The following is a 15,995-nucleotide window of genomic DNA, read 5'->3' as shown; positions in this document are numbered from 1 at the left end:
GCCCACCAAAAACAGGCTTCGAATATTGAGATCTTATTGTCAAAGCCCAGCCCAAGTTAGCATCCAACGCTCCTCAACGGTGACGTTTTGATGGTGAAGGCTGAATTCCAACTGCTTTCCACCCTGAAATTAATTGAAACGCACACAGAACTGAAAAGCACGCAAGTAGCAGAAACTTACGTAGATGGAACTCCAACGCTAGGAAAGCGAAGTACCTCCTGAAATTGCTTGAGGGCCGTTTGATTTCGATCAAGAAGGAAGCGTAAAAGAGAATATCATAGCAGTGGAGGTCTTCATTTGGTTGCAGCAGACGTATTGGGCGCGCGAAAGATCCTAAATACGAGAATCTCGGACCAGGCAAAGAGTAGAGAACGGCGCTGGAGTGTTTTGACTGATACTTTTACCGTACGGTGACAGCCATTTGGTTGGGGAAATGGATGAGATTTGAGGGGAGACGTTTAGGAAGAGATTTGGGTTTTTGGATGGGGTCGGATTCTGGCCTGAGGAAAAAGCGGATTGCTGGAGTTATTTTCGGAGAAAAGAAAGGGGAGGAGCCTTTTCCTTTATCGTGAGGGTCGGGAAACAGAGGTAGTAAGGATCTATTTTGGGGTTTCTTTCATAAAAGAAAACACAAGTGAAGTGTCAGTAGGTGAGAACAAGTCAGAAAACCAAGCAAACCGGAAGAAAATCTCGAAACGGGAACGTTTACATTTGGGGACTTCATTTAGGTACTCTTCATTTAAATTTTCTGTAAATGAAGATTACTTTGTGATTAATACTACTTGAAGAACGGCAATTGGGATCATGGTATTTGATTTGTTTCATTGAATATCTTGGATATTATACTGTCTTATTTGTGAGATTCTGTTTGTTAGTAGATATGAAATGAGCTAGCATCTGTTAAGTAATGTATATGACGAAACTTGTTTCGCCGTTGTATATTTATTTATTTTTTCTTTCTTCTCATTTAGTTTTTCATCTTTTTTATTCTCTCATGGTTCAGTTTACTGCTTAATTCTGGGAATATTACTTTGCTGATGAAGGAAATTAGTTTTTATTACAAATTTTGATGGTATAACAGTTCTAAGACTGGGAGTATCAAGATGACTCAAAAACGAACTTGCATAATACATTCTGTCAGAATAGGATTTACAGAGAGATAGGGATGTTAATTCACTACTGCTTATGATGATTAATTCTGTCTCAACCACAAAATTGAGAAAAAAATATGTTTTACTGTTTTTGTGGGTAATCCTTTGATAACAAAATATATGGTGTTTGTTGCTACCTTTTGTCATAAGGTTTCTGGAAATGTTTTCTTTGCAAATAGATGAAATTAAGATTCATTGAAAGATCATGATAAACTGATTAATTTCTTGGTTTCTGTTTTCCCTCTTTCAGGGTCAGTTACTTTTCCTTTAGTATGAGTTATGTAGTTCTAATATGGTTTCTTTCCTGTTTTTACTCTCTGCATTGATACATGTTTTCGGTTTTATTAGATCCAATATACCTTGTATGTTTGGAATGGATGTGGGTATTCAAATCGTGTATCCTTCTGCATATATTTCTAAGTATTAGTTAATTTAATACTTACTCTTTTAATTCTTTGAATAGCATGTTTTTGGACATAATAGAAGTTTTAAGCCATTTCTCATCTAGCCTATGCTATCGAATGGGTGTCTTGCTCCTTCCTGTTCGATACTACTTTCTTTTACCTCATTTTCTCTTGGTCAGCCCAGTCTATGCTTGGGTGACTGATCCCATCCTGAAAAGGTCAGTGGTGACTACATCTTTTGAGATTTTGGAAGCCTTGCATCACCCTGACGTGACAGCTAGGAATGGAATGGAAAAAGAACCAAATAGGATATAAAGGACAGTTTAGATTTCAAAAAGTCTCCTCTTTTTGTTGTATGGTTAATTCTTTTTGCCAAATGCCATGGACCTTTCATCTCATAGATATGTTGTTCTATACCAAGATATAACTCAAATCATATTAGTGTTTCACTCTTCAAGTTATATGAATGTTCCATTCTTTCTCAGTATGATGTTTCTACATTTTCACCCTGATGAGTGTATTTCAATTTAGTATGTATTCTATAGAGTTACAGATGGACAGTGAAGCGAGTCAACAACCAAAGCAGGAGCGTTCTAGAACAAGGTGGACAGCATCCCTTGATAAGATATTTGCGGACTTGGTTGTCAAGCAGATTCAACTGGGTAACAGGCCAAACAATGTTTTTGACAAGAAAACCTGGAATCATATCCGTGATGAATTTAACAGACAAACAGATCTTAAGTTCAATAACAATCAACTAAGAAAACATCTGGATGTTCTAAGGCAACGTTTCAATATTCTGAAGTCAGCCCATGACCAAAGTGATTTTGCCATTGAGGATTCCTGTTGCATTGGCTTTGACCTATGGGAAGATATTGGTGTATGTTTCTTTCCCTGGAGAAATTGCTTTGACAATCTTTTGTGCATTGCTGATTGATTGTCCTTACAGATGCAGCCAAGGCCTGAGACAGTGAAAATCAAGGACTGTCCCATTTATGATCAGCTGTGTGCAATATTTGCTGATACATCAGCTGATGGGAAATATGCTCAGTCAAGTCATTTCGAGGGATTAGACAAATCTGTTGGAAATCATACGTCCGGCATAGGTCCATGTTCTGATGGTCTAACTGCAGTTCTTGAGGACTCATCATCAAAAATAGGGCAAACAACCACAGCATTGTCTGAGAAGTTGACTAAGAATATGGCTGACAAAAAGAGGAAGCGGCCATGTGAGACGCACTCCTCAATGGGACAAAGTAGAATGGAGCAAGAAACAGTAGAAGCGATGGCAGAAGCCTTATTTGAAATGGTGGCTGCCTTGAAATCAAGAGCAGTTGGGATCAGACAGATTGATGATAGATTTAGTATAAGTAATTGCATTAAAGCACTGGATGAGATAGAATACGTAGAGGAAGAGCTCTATTTTGCAGCATTAGACCTTTTTGAGGACCCTAACTTAAGGGAGACATTCATCTCTTTGAAAGGGGACAAGTTAAGGCTGGCATGGTTACAAGGAAAGTGTAGTAAATCAATTTAGCAAATATAAATTGACTTGCTATCTTATTGAATGGTCCTACCACAGTTTGGAGAGAGACATCTTATTGGTATTTAAAAATAATAATCATCCTGTTATAATTAATTATGTTTTTTAAAAAAAAAATAATAATCTGGTGGTTAAAACATTACTTAACAACTTGCTCTCATTTGTCAGTCCAACCACAAACCATATTTTTTCATCATTATAATTTAGGAGTAACACCTGAAATCTCTCATTTAGAAAGACCTTAACAAAACCTTATAAACAATGTCCTCAATTTTATAGTCTAGTGAAATATGAAACTGTGGTTTGATTTGATTTAGTCAATTATAAAATGTGAAGTTATGTATTATATGAAGCTCTTGGTAACATATCTTTTTTCTCACACATCATCCATCTTTTAGATCTTCTACAAAAAAAAATTAAAGTGAGATAATTTGTTTTTAAGTTTGATTTTTGTGTAACTTAAAAAGAGTGTTGTTTGGAGAATGGCAAAAGCTGTGTCCTTTAATGTATAAATTTCTTATAAATTACAGAAGAAACACTGACAATCAATTTCCAGTTATTCATGAAAATAGCTTCGTAAAACAAGAGTTAATAATCACAGAAACCTGTAATCAGTTCATGGGAATTCTGTATAGCAATCATAACATGGAAATGAAATGCAACCCTACCACTCTTCAAGTTCGTGATAGGCAGGAGGATGGCTTCAACTAAATTAGAATATCATCTCTTTCAAATTGAAGATGGAAATAAAAATAAAAAATTATTTTTTAATTACATATATACATATATATTAAAATTCTTAACTGGAAAAGGAACGGAATCAGAAAGGAACCGAAAGAGTCCGATGCAATTTAGAATTTGGAAATTCCAGTAGTAGATATTTTAAATTCAACCACAGCCTCAAAAGGTGAAGAATATTTCTTTCACCAGCCTAGAAAGCATAAAATATTGCTCAAGCATCATATGTGTATATATTGAATTGAACACTTTAAGTGCACATGGGATTTTAATGTGGAATTGAGAAAAGAGTTGTGCGCTTCCCATTATACTTTATCCTCGAATTTACCTCTTTAGTTTGTAGAACTCTAGCATTTCCTCTTCCACAGGATGAGTCTTCCCTACTATGACAAGGCAATGCAAAGGTGCTCCAAAGTCAACAGCCAACAGTTGCTTCATTGTCCCTGCAACTATCATCTGATCCTCACATGCCACCCGAGCAAACCCGACACAATGTGTATCTTCATTATATGCTGTAAACCAATATAAGATATATTACATTAAATGCTGCAAAGCAATGTGTATACTCACATCCAACCAAACAATTCTGGAAAAAAAAATGTGCCAAACATTTGGGACATCAGAGAGGACGCTGACCCCTCTGCTTGCATTGTGAAAAAAAGGCAAGAAACTCACATCTATAATAACAGGTCCATCTATGACATCTGTAACAGAAAATATGAAAAGGTTCTTCCTACATGATCAAACATGTCAACTTTGAACTTCTATATGTTTGGTTTCAATTGAAAAAAAAAAAACTTCTCTAGGCTACGTGAAGGACCGCCTCTTTTAGGAACTAGTTACATGAACTCGTGACTGGATGGGTATTAACAGTCAGGTGATGCTCAATTTAATGCCAGCTTCCAACAAGATACAAGCAACTGTTGTATTGTATAGATATCGTTACAATTTTGTTTAGAAGGCAGAATACTATAATCTACCTTAACTTGTTAAATCCTATTCCTAATATTGAATAATAAAGAAGCTTCAGAAAAAATGAAAACATGGGAGACTTACCACATTCACCACGTGTGTGCTCAATCTCTAAGAGTTGTTCAATGGCAGTATTTACGGTCATATATCGTGGTGGTTCATATTGCTTCTTTCCTCTGATATATTCAATCATTAATCAGAAAAAACTGAAACCATTAGAAATTTAAATTTATTGCAGCATGAAATGTTAATACAGCCAAACGAACAAGCACACACCTACATAGAGATTCCAATGAAGGTTCTTTCACCCGTATATCTACATTGGCAAAACAAAATGTATTAGATCTCTAATCTACTGGAACAAAACAGAAAGCAATTATCAGATTAAACAAATGATATTTCAGCACCCAGAAAGTAAGTGATACTCAAAAGCATTTTTTTGTCTGCACAATTACCAGGCAAGTGAAGGGCAAAGAACAAATTATGCAGCAAGAAGCTCTATGAACCAATAAACACCTGATAACAACAAAGCCTAATACTCTTGTTTCTTGAATAAAAGAAGATTAGAAGAGCCTGTATTGGTTTTAAGACAATTGATATGCTGTGTGAACAACAAACAATTTCAATATATGCAATATTGTTAAACAATTCCAATGTGTTCGGGTATACACCTAAGAACAAATTCAATACTCAAGGAGAACTGAGGTATTAACAAACCTCACCTAATAAGCAGAGAGTATGTAACCCAAGATTGTGATTTCTCAGGATCTTCTCATAGAAGCTGTCGGGTCTCCATGATTCGGTGAAGAAAGGTATTGACACAGTCTCCCCATAGCGATATAGCTGCAGCCCACAAATCCCAATTGCATTCATCACTGAAGCATTGTGTACTACCTTAACTGAAACTCCCAATTTCTTTGCTCGAACAACCAGATCAGTGTGTGTTGTAGCTCTGTGCTCAACATCAAAAACCAGAGTTGTTCAATAGCCACAAAGGATTCAACCCACACAAAAAAGAAATGAATAAAGAAAAAAATCCTTAATACCCAAAAGGGTCGCCAACTACAAGAAAAGCCACATCAGATTGCCAAGCTTCAGTCAGAATATTGTCTGCCTTCTCTTCCACCATCTCTCTATCGGCAACTGTAATAGGTTTGCCATAAAGCTTTTCCTGAAGGAATTAAAGAGCTGGATTAAGCATGTATATTGAAAATTATCCGAAGAAAAATTAAATAAAAAGAGAAAAGAGAATTGAATGTATGACCAGATTAGAGAGACCATGGGCAGAGAGACCAAAAGAGAGGAGAGACGTGTATGCTTCTATATAAACTTTCTCGCATTTCTTCACTGCATCTAATCCCCTTAAAGTTATGTCCCTCTCATCACCCAAACCCAACCCTATAATGTAAAGCATCTTCTTTACTTCCTCTCTTTCCCCTATCTTAAACCCTAAAAATTACAAACCCCCACCCCCCCTGGCTTACTCTCTCCGTGTTAGCGTGCGTTTTTGCTGTCCTACCCCCAATAAATCAAGCTTCAATTTTTATCATTGCACGCAAGATCTAACATACTGCAAAATGGCACTAAGAAAAATTAAAAATAAAGATAAATGGAAACTTCATAATTTAACGTTAGAAAATATATGGGCAAAATGATAAGCAAAATCTATATAAATATATAGTGCAATACTAATAACTAAAAATTAAAAATAAGGACAAATAAAAATTCACTATTTAACTCAACCCAATTATTTGAGTATTTGAATATGTTTTTTTCATGTTGAAACTCAATTTATCAAATTTTGTCATACACTAAAATTGAGTAATTTGAAACAAATCGAGCTTACAATGAAATAACTTAGAAAAACATTAAACATGAAATTTGATGATTAACTTCAAATAGTACAAATGACACTTACACATTCATGTTTTGTGTACTTTAAACTCATATCTCCACTTGACTAATGACTTTTATATTTCACATCTCCTCTTAATAAATTTAATTATGATTTTAAAAAATTTTTGTATGACCTCAATGTTGTGGTAGGTTAGTGATTCATTGTAAACTTAAATTGTATGTTTACTATTTTCACTTTATTTTGTATGCCATGTTCATATATGTGTATGTATATATGTATGTCGTTGGCATATCTCATGTTTAGCTCACCCACTGTGTCTATTGCATTTGCATGCTTTTTGCTCAAAGAGACTCGTGGGAAATGCATGATAACTAACGCATGAAAACTCACTCATGCATGGCAACTAACACAGCCAAAGTTCAATAGACAGTCGATTGTGAGTGAAAAGCATTTAGCCAAATTTTGATATAGAATACAAAATGTGATTTCTCATGAATCAACTCCCAAGATCATTGCCAAACTTTCTCTTGGAGCTTCAATCATCATCTTTAAACTCCCTGTTACACAAAAAGAGGAAAACCCAGACATCAAATTTAAATCTTTTCTCGTTTCATGATTTTTGATAATACGTCAGAAGCAGTAGAGTGACATACCTGCGATCGAGATATCGAGGTTGAATCCCACTGCCTTGGCAAGTGGTGCATGTCAAAGAACCAGCTCCGTCACAATTAATACATTGAGAAACCTCCTTTTCATCTCCACCAAGCTCCACACTTACACTGCCGGTCCCCATGCAAAATCTGCATTTCTCTGCTCCATAAGTAGTTTGACATCGGGTTAAATATCATTTACAAAATGAATCATTGGGCTATTTGTCATTATCTTATATAGTTAAATTTAGAGAAAATTCCAAGTAATTGAGAAAAATCTTTTCAAAAATCAATCAAACAGGACCCTCCTCTCCTCTACTCTAGGAGTTTCTTCTCCTAAACAGTAACGACACTGTAAAGCTCCATATATGAAGTTACTCCTTTCCTCCTTAAAATTTAGATCAGTGTAATGGACGATGGGAGGTTCAAATCCAGTAATTATATGGCATGGATAATATTCGGCATCCCAAGCACGGAAACATTTTCATTCTATATCATTAACTTCTCAGTCACTCAATTACCGAAAGAAATCAGTACAACAAATACACCATTTAGCTCTGATATGCACAATTTTCAGATTTGATGTAGAGAAGCTTGTAAAAGAAACAGTAGATTCTTTTCACAGTAATTAATTTGTAATTAACATAATCTAGCAAAAACCAAAACAAAGTCTTGAATGTGTAGTAATTGAGTCACGAACACAACATTAAATTAAGCCACCCAAAAAGAGAAACAGAAACGAAAACTTACGAGCACCGGAACCATTGCAAGGGAAGCAGGGCTGCGTGTTTTCTCGCTTAGCCTACAACAACAAAACTTCCTTCAATCATATACTCTACATTGTAAAAAGGAGAAGGATTATATAACTTACGGCATTGTCTATTTGAGTTTCATAGAAGACTGGAATCCCAATTCCAATCGCAACGCTCGCTAAGCCGACCGATATTGCCACCACCTGCAAATTAAAATTTTACCCAAATTAACACTCTCCGCCACGTGATTGATTACAAATTGCAAGAATATCATACACGGAGTTGATCAAAAGGATGGAGATAGGAACCGTGTTTTGATCTAAATCAACAGCCCTGATGACGAGATAAGACGGTGTGGAACGTTGATATCTGGAGGACTTGAAGGAGAGGGACGAAGAGAAAGCAGAAGAAGAGAGATTGAGAGGGGAAGAGAGAAATGGAGAGTGAAGACGAGGAAGAGAAGGTGCTATTGACATTTTCGGGAGCTAAAGGTGTGGAGAGAAGGAGTGAGGGGCGGCAGTGACGAGCACAAAAACAAAGGCGCACAACGATGGCAGCCAACCAGTGGATTAGGATGGGTGGGGTCGGCTTCAACGCCAGCCTTTTAGGAGAACGTGGCTCATATTTTTGCAGGCTTTTATTGGGCTCAAGTATAGCCCAATTATTCACATGCGATTTTGTATAATGCAGAAGTTTATTATTATTACATAAACTTCACAAATCCATCTAATTTTAATTAATTAATTGCAGATTAGTCGTTAAGAATATGTAAGTAATTGCATGCATGTATGAGAATGACGTACCACCAAACAAGCATATAATTATATATCATTACCATCTCCAATGGTTTCCCGGACCCTCTCTTATCTTTTCTTTGTCTTCCTTTTTCGGTACTTACTTTTTGGTTTGCTTCTAATTCACATTAACTCACATATATATCACCCCCTCCCCCTACACATTTATTCTTATAATATATATATATATATATATATATGTATGTATTATGTTCATGTACAAGTAGTTAGTTAGTTTCAGCAGATTAACCGCTATGAAATTGACAGAAATAATATCATTAAAATTCAATTTTCTTTTCAAAATCACCAGTTTATAATTTTTAAATATTTGTAATTACTAAATTTTCGTACAAATTATTAAATTAGTCTCTAACATTCGACACCTGTTAGTTTAATGTTTTTTGTGTTATAATTTAATTTCAAATATTTTTTCATTTTAAAACATCATTTTTTTATATTTTTTATTAAAAAAGATTACAATAATTAATCCATATTTAAATATTTAAAAAATAACTGTAACTAATTAATTAAATTAATGATAATATTATGTACATCTTTTATTGTTATTGATTTAATTAATTAATTAATCAAAATCACTTTTGTAAGTTGTTTTCTTAAAACATCCAAAAATAGTGTAGTCATTTTAGTTTTTTTGTTAATAAATATAAAAAACCTTTATATTTAAAAATAATAAAAAAATTAGAAATTCAAATATAACCCAAAAAAAATATTGAAAAATACATCGTAACAATTGTAAAATATCAGAAATTAATTTAAAAATTTTTTCTAAATTTTTATATATAAATTACTGAATTAATATATAATTATATTAATTAAGAGTGTAATGCACAATAAAGCACGTTCACAATCTTCATGTTGATTTCTCGATTAAATCTATCTTTACGAGTTTTTAGAACTTGTCCGCTATTTTTAATTTTTCTTTAAAATTTTCGGTCTATTTATTATTACACCTCAAATAAAAATATCACAATATCTTAAACTTTTAAATAAACCAATTATTAAAAAGTTGCATGTTATAAAATATTGTTTTTCCACATCTTCAAATTTAATTTAACTTTTGTAGGAAGATTAATTATTAAAGATCAATGAATTTGATACTATATAATTTATCAAATTAATTATCTATTAAGTGGGCGTGGTTAAATGAATATAATATATTATATTTAATTTTACAGTACGCGCATGAATAAACTTTTTAATATAAAGTTTTTTTTTTTTTTCACAGTGATAATTATTTGTTCAAGTACACGTACCGTGTCATTGTTAATTACGTAATTTCACAATATAATGTTTAATTATGTGTTTTATAGTGGTTCGAGTAATTATTTGCAAAGTCGGCTTTTATAATTTTTTAAGTAATTATAGAGGGTTAAAACTAATCACATGTCTAACAATTGTTTTAAAAATATTCTTAACCTAAAATTATGCTGATACTCGACAATAATATATATATATATATATGTCATTAATTATTTCCAATTTAATTTACATATTTAATTAATATGCTTTAGTAAATATAATTAAATTAATTATTAATTATGTGTTCCAATTTTAAAACATGCTTTCTGTACACTTATGGTGACAAATGACATTATTTGGTTTGGGTTATGTATTTAGTTTTTTTTGTGAACATACTGTCATTTAATATTAATAAATATATTTTTAATATTTAAATTCAATTAAACGACGTATAATTAAATCAAATTTACTTTTGGACTTTTTTATAAATGCAATTAATAAAATCATGAACTAAATTTACTTTTTCACTACATAAATTCAATGAATCAAGAAGACATAAAATTGAATTACAACTTAATCAAGATTATGAACATAATATTATTTGAAAAAGCATTCACGTTGATCCGGTCGACTCTACATGTGGAGAGGCGGTGGAGACAATTGACTGTTTTCTTAGAAGTTGCACGTATATTGATTTATATTTATTATACGAGAATTATAATTGGTTAAGAATAAATGAGAATTTAAAGATAAAACGGACAGAGTATTCTGATATTGTATATCAACTTTATACTTTTGTGAGTTAAAGGATTTGAAAAACAAGTGAGGATCTGTATAAATATTGGTAATAAACAACAAGAAACAACACATTCGTGATCTCCACCACCACAAGATATATACAAACTCAATGTAAATGCTTCATTACTACTTGATAGATCGATGAAATTTGAAATTACATATAAAAATCAAAACGATCATATTATTCTTGTTGGGATGCGACAAATATCATATACGAAATCAATAAAAATAATTTTGACAATTATATTAAAAATGTATATTACATTGTAAAAATATACTAAATACATTCTTAGAGTCGGATGCAAAAAAAATATTTTCCTTTAGTTTTTACTTTTATTGATATAGAGCTGAGTATAGTATTTTTACTCGAATGTATTTTACATTTGATGTTAATTTTTATTATCTGTCATATTTGAATTTCAAAATTTTATAATTAGTTGGCTAATGCTTTTGTTAGAATGGTGCATAAAGTATCCCATGGTAGCTTGTACTATTGGGAGCTACAAAATGATATAACATCTTCTCGCAAGTAGTGACAAAGTCCAAATTTTATTTTAAATTGGGGATTAAAGTATGTATGCTATAAATAAATCCAAGATGTGGGATCATTGTGTGCGTGCGCGTGTGTGTATATATGTATATTAAATTTTTATATTATATGGTTATTGTTAATGAACCTAATTAGTGTTAATTTGAAGTCATTAATAATTTAATATATATACCCTACACTTTTTAATCACACCTCAACAGAAAGAAAAATACATATTAAAAAAAAAAATAGTTATCCTTATAAAGTTCAAAGAGATTCTTTTCTAAAGGGACGTAATGAATTTCCCACGTGACCGGAGGGGACTCAAATTCAAGATCAGGAGTGAATGAAAAGCAAAGTCAAAAAAAAAAAAAAAAAGTGGCCGATTTTGTAATTTACCAAACTTTAGGTCTCAATCAGTAATTTTATAAACTTTTTAAGGGAATTGACAAAAACCTTGCCCGTTATCCATAACGATAATATACTTCTCCGCTTTATCATCGGCGCTGCTTAATAAAATCAAACGCACCTCCGCTTTGGAGCCCACTGCCCCAGGTGACCCACCCATTATTGTTTTTACAAAAATGCCCCCCCCTTAAATTTGAAAGTTATTTATACTTGCGAGGATAAAATAGTAAAATCATTGACAAACTTGCAGGACGGAGAAGTGCTATTCTACGATGGTAGATATGACACCTGTCCAGACTTTCACATCAGCGAATCACATCTGCCGTCTGTTGAAAATCGAACGGTGATCATCCTCTCGCGTAACACAGAATCATAATCCTCTACATTAAGATACTCTCCCAGAGTTTACGAGCGTGATTAAAAACCCCAGGAGTTGCAAAACCAATTCCGTAGAGAGAGAGACCCAAGGAAAAGGGAAATTAAAAAACCATACAGAATGCTCGCTCTCCCTTCTTGATTTTTTGTTTTTTTGTTTTTTTTTTTTGTTTCTCCCTCTCTTCGCCGATATCGTAACGGTTAGCCGCAGCACTTCGGCGGTGCCGATTTGTCCGAACACAACCGATCTAGTAGGACTCTACTCGGCGCCTTCTCTGATCTCTCCAGCGGCTCCGCCTTCCTGGATAAGCTCTCATTTCGCATTTCTTTTGTGGTTTTTTTCCTCAATTTGTAAGTAACATCGCAAGGTATTAATTGCTGCTTCATTCTTTCTGTCGTTTATTCTTCGCATCATCTATATCTATTGAGTGCTACTAATTTCATTGCAGTATTTTGTACTTTCTCTGCTATCTGGCAGTTAATGGAAGTTTTTTTTTTCAGGGACATTTTGGGCTCATGTTTTGCTTTGCCTCATTTTTTAGGTCTTTCTTTATGGTATTTTGATGTGGTTGTTGTTGTTGTTTCGTCGACAATTTTCGAATTTAACAATAATGTTAAGAGTTTTTACCAAAAATCTTTCAATCTCGGGCCTTTAGCTTGCTATGAATGTTAAGGTTAAAGGTTGATCGATCATGTTTTTCATTGGATGTTTGTTCAACTTTTGCATTCATTTGAGCAATTCTAATTTTTTTTTTTCTTTTGGACTGATTTTAATTATTGTTTGTTGAGAATTGAATTTTAGTTGAGTGAGATGACGGCAAGTTTTTATGTAAATATTTGTGAGCTTCTATGATGATGATGTGATGGTTAAGTAGCTGAATCGGTAGGATTTCTCAATTCATTTTTCAGTTTATGGTTAGATTCTCTTCTTCTGATTTTGACTGTTATTCTATGTTATTCTTTGTTTGTTTGCCGAGAAAAAACGAGGAAAATTAAGCATAAAGTACTTTTCTAGTTGGTCTTGTCTTGTTTTCACTTCATACCTGAAACCATCACCTCAACTAAGCCAAGAAAAATAAAAAAGAAAGAAAGAACAGGATATTCAATCTGTTTATGGCGGAGAGCGCTTTCCTCTTCTTTCTTTTTATAAAAAATGATGGATTTTGGAGTCCGTTGCTATTCACAAATTTGGACTTTATTCCACTAATTCTCTATAATTTTCTGATATTCTTCCTTGAAGGACCTACCGAACGGTGCATGTTACATTCAATTTTTCTGTGAAAACATGAAACTTACATGTTGTGGGAAGTATTTTCTTTTAATTCCATCTTCATCTCCTGTCTATTATCTAGGTGTACAAAATGATTGGATCTTTTCTCACCAGAGGACTCGTGTATGTTAATTCTACCCATTTTCTTTCATTTAAGTTTAACTGTCATGTTGTTTTCAGATTTTTATAATTATTTTAATTCCAATGTGATGGCAGAATGGTTTTTGGCTATGCTTATCCTGCTTATGAGTGCTATAAAACTGTTGAAAAGAATAAACCTGAAATCGAGCAACTTCTCTTTTGGTGTCAATACTGGTAGGTTATGGATTGCAATGTGTTCTACTTGATCTTTTGCTTAGAGTTTTATTTTTTAAATGTGGGTCGTCTTTCCCCTTCCTGGTTTCAGGATTTTGGTGGCTGTCTTGACAGTTTGTGAAAGAATTTGTGATGCTTTTATTTCATGGTAGGTGTTCTTAATTTGATTAAAGTGGCATTTTATTGTATTATCATTTGTTTTATTCTCACATTGTTTTCCAATCTTGCTTTTATGAAGGGTTCCAATGTACAGTGAGGCTAAGTTGGCATTCTTTATATATCTATGGTACCCCAAAACCAGGGTACGGAATTATCTTGGGAAGAAAATGGAATATCTACTCATTTAGTATTTTACTAAAATTTTGCTCCAATGGTTCTTTTCGTCTTTGATTTGTTTCAGGGCACTTCATATGTCTATGACTCCTTCTTTAGACCATATCTTGCAAAGCATGAGAATGAAATTGATCGCAGTTTGCTTGAACTGAGAACTAGAGCTGGAGATATAGCACTTTTATACTGGCAAAGAGCAGCAAGCTATAGTCAGACAAGAATTTTTGAGATCTTCCAGTATATTGCCGCACAATCAACTGCGAGGCCCCGCGCTGCTCAGGTAATCATTTGAAAGATTAAGTCCAAGACATATATTGAAGTAAATAATATCTTTATTGTTGACACTAAGACATAAAAGTTGCATTTTGTTCAAATGATCTTCTTTCCTGGACGCTGCCAGAATTTTTTGAAGTCTTGAGATGCACAACTTTCAAATAGTGTTATGGAACTTATTGACTGCAGGATATTTAAGAACAAACCATGAAAATACAATTCTAAGTTCATGCCAGCTTTTTGCTATTAGAAATATATTTAATTTATCTTTACAGTTGCCAATGAACAGCTCATAATTTGGAGTTTGTCTAGACACACTAATTTCATCCATGGATAGTTTTGAAATATTTCATTTGCACTACGTCATGTCTAACATATTTACAGAATCCATATTAGTGAATATGATCTAATGTTTTGGTGCACTATTTAAAATTCTTTATTTGTGACCATCTTCAGAGTTGCTTTTTTTGTTTTTCCTCTCAGCCACAGAAGCAGGGTCCTAAGGCTCGTCAACCTCCTAAACGCCAGCCAGCTCCTAAAGCACAGGCAGAGTCCGAAGAACCATCATCTCCTTCATCGAGTTCATCTTCAACTCAGCACCAAAATGAGGTAGTAGAAGAAGTGGGGCCTTCTCAAGCTAAAGCAGCTCCTCCTGCGACAGCTCCTAATGCTGGACCCGAAACTTCAAATCAACCTACGGCAACTGAAGATGAAGAAATGATTGAGCCAGTGCCACCTTCTGTAGATGAAGATGAAAATCCGCCCCCAAAAGAGTCAATCATGGATGAAACAATTCGGGTTACACGTGGCAGATTGAGGAAATCCCGATCTGGTCGAACACATTGAAGAACAATTTCACCCTCCCTACAGTTTTTTTAGAGGACAGAACTAGTTTTTAGTGATTAGGTGGACAATGATTGGGAAGTTGAAGTATTGTTTGTTGACAATTCTGTAAATTTGTTGCTATTTTTTTTTTTTCCCCTATTTGATTTGTTGCTTTATTTTTTCAACGTGATAGTAGATTACCCTGTCTTGGTGGGTGGCCCTCAGGATGCTACTGCCCAGCATGGTAACATGCTGGATTTTGATGCCTTTCTCGACCTTTGGCCTTAGCTCAAGGGCGATGCGGGTGTTCCATGTACAGAATTAAAATTACCAGAGAAGTGGAGCTGCCTCCCTTGATATATTTGTTAAGCATATCCTGTTATACTACCATTAGGAGCATGCATAGTTGGACGACACGGATCTTGAAGTAACACAGAGAATGAGTTAGATATTATTCTCCTTACTAGTTTGGTCGGAAAAGAATGCTCCTAAAGCATACAAACAAAACTCGGATTTGTAGATACAAAGTCACAAGCCTGAATCACTGATATTTGCTCCAAACAATCATCCATTAGAACAGAGAATTGGACGCGACTTTTATTCTTTTCGTGCGTGATCGAGTTCAAGAGATTAGGTATGTTCATGACGAACCATTTTGGAATACAAGACTACCCATCTATTGATTTAGTGGTTTTTAGGTGTTGGGAGTTGGTGGAACATCAGAATTACTCAGCAGTAACCACATAGGAA

The 15,995-nt window shown here is 33.9% G+C and overlaps 4 protein-coding genes across 7 annotated transcripts; 2 read left to right on the top strand and 2 right to left on the bottom strand.

The window, feature by feature from the left end:
• The first annotated feature begins 124 nt into the window (after positions 1-124).
• Positions 125-3,147, top strand: LOC110813763 (L10-interacting MYB domain-containing protein-like). Of its 3 annotated transcripts, none has more exons than XM_022041038.2 (3): positions 125-728; positions 2,101-2,435; positions 2,505-3,147. In XM_022041038.2, exons 2-3 carry the CDS (start codon positions 2,109-2,111, stop codon positions 3,090-3,092), a joined length of 915 nt encoding a protein of 304 aa, XP_021896730.1. In that variant the 5' UTR covers positions 125-728; positions 2,101-2,108; the 3' UTR covers positions 3,093-3,147. The 3 variants fall into 3 exon arrangements, with proteins under 3 accessions (XP_021896730.1, XP_021896722.1, XP_021896715.1); XM_022041030.2 differs by having other exon boundaries at positions 2,087-2,435; XM_022041023.2 differs by having other exon boundaries at positions 125-2,435.
• A 774-nt stretch (positions 3,148-3,921) lies between these two features.
• On the bottom strand, positions 3,922-6,378 carry LOC110813746 (Tetrapyrrole (Corrin/Porphyrin) Methylase). Its single transcript, XM_022041000.2, has 6 exons — positions 6,073-6,378; positions 5,855-5,979; positions 5,531-5,760; positions 5,085-5,124; positions 4,893-4,984; positions 3,922-4,348 (listed from the first exon to the last, which is right to left on the bottom strand). Exons 1-6 carry the CDS (start codon positions 6,220-6,222, stop codon positions 4,161-4,163), a joined length of 825 nt encoding a protein of 274 aa, XP_021896692.1. The 5' UTR covers positions 6,223-6,378; the 3' UTR covers positions 3,922-4,160.
• A 692-nt stretch (positions 6,379-7,070) lies between these two features.
• Positions 7,071-8,637, bottom strand: LQY1 (DnaJ/Hsp40 cysteine-rich domain superfamily protein). Its single transcript, XM_022041011.2, has 5 exons — positions 8,377-8,637; positions 8,188-8,271; positions 8,067-8,118; positions 7,320-7,476; positions 7,071-7,223 (listed from the first exon to the last, which is right to left on the bottom strand). Exons 1-5 carry the CDS (start codon positions 8,542-8,544, stop codon positions 7,202-7,204), a joined length of 483 nt encoding a protein of 160 aa, XP_021896703.1. The 5' UTR covers positions 8,545-8,637; the 3' UTR covers positions 7,071-7,201.
• Positions 8,638-12,278: 3,641 nt separating this feature from the next.
• On the top strand, positions 12,279-15,617 carry HVA22G (HVA22-like protein G). Of its 2 annotated transcripts, none has more exons than XM_088210499.1 (7): positions 12,279-12,600; positions 13,585-13,625; positions 13,719-13,817; positions 13,909-13,965; positions 14,056-14,119; positions 14,218-14,427; positions 14,904-15,617. In XM_088210499.1, the coding sequence occupies exons 2-7, from the start codon at positions 13,594-13,596 to the stop codon at positions 15,264-15,266; spliced, it is 825 nt and encodes a 274-aa protein (XP_088066625.1). In that variant the 5' UTR covers positions 12,279-12,600; positions 13,585-13,593; the 3' UTR covers positions 15,267-15,617. The 2 variants fall into 2 exon arrangements, with proteins under 2 accessions (XP_088066625.1, XP_088066627.1); XM_088210501.1 differs by having other exon boundaries at positions 12,566-12,583.
• Positions 15,618-15,995: the final 378 nt, after the last annotated feature.

This window comes from Carica papaya, chromosome 1 (genome assembly GCF_054855325.1).
Source record: "Carica papaya isolate Zhongbai chromosome 1, ASM5485532v1, whole genome shotgun sequence".
NCBI lineage: Eukaryota > Viridiplantae > Streptophyta > Magnoliopsida > Brassicales > Caricaceae > Carica > Carica papaya.
Note: the sequence above shows the minus strand (reverse complement) of the source record. Positions and strands in the feature narration are given on the sequence as shown.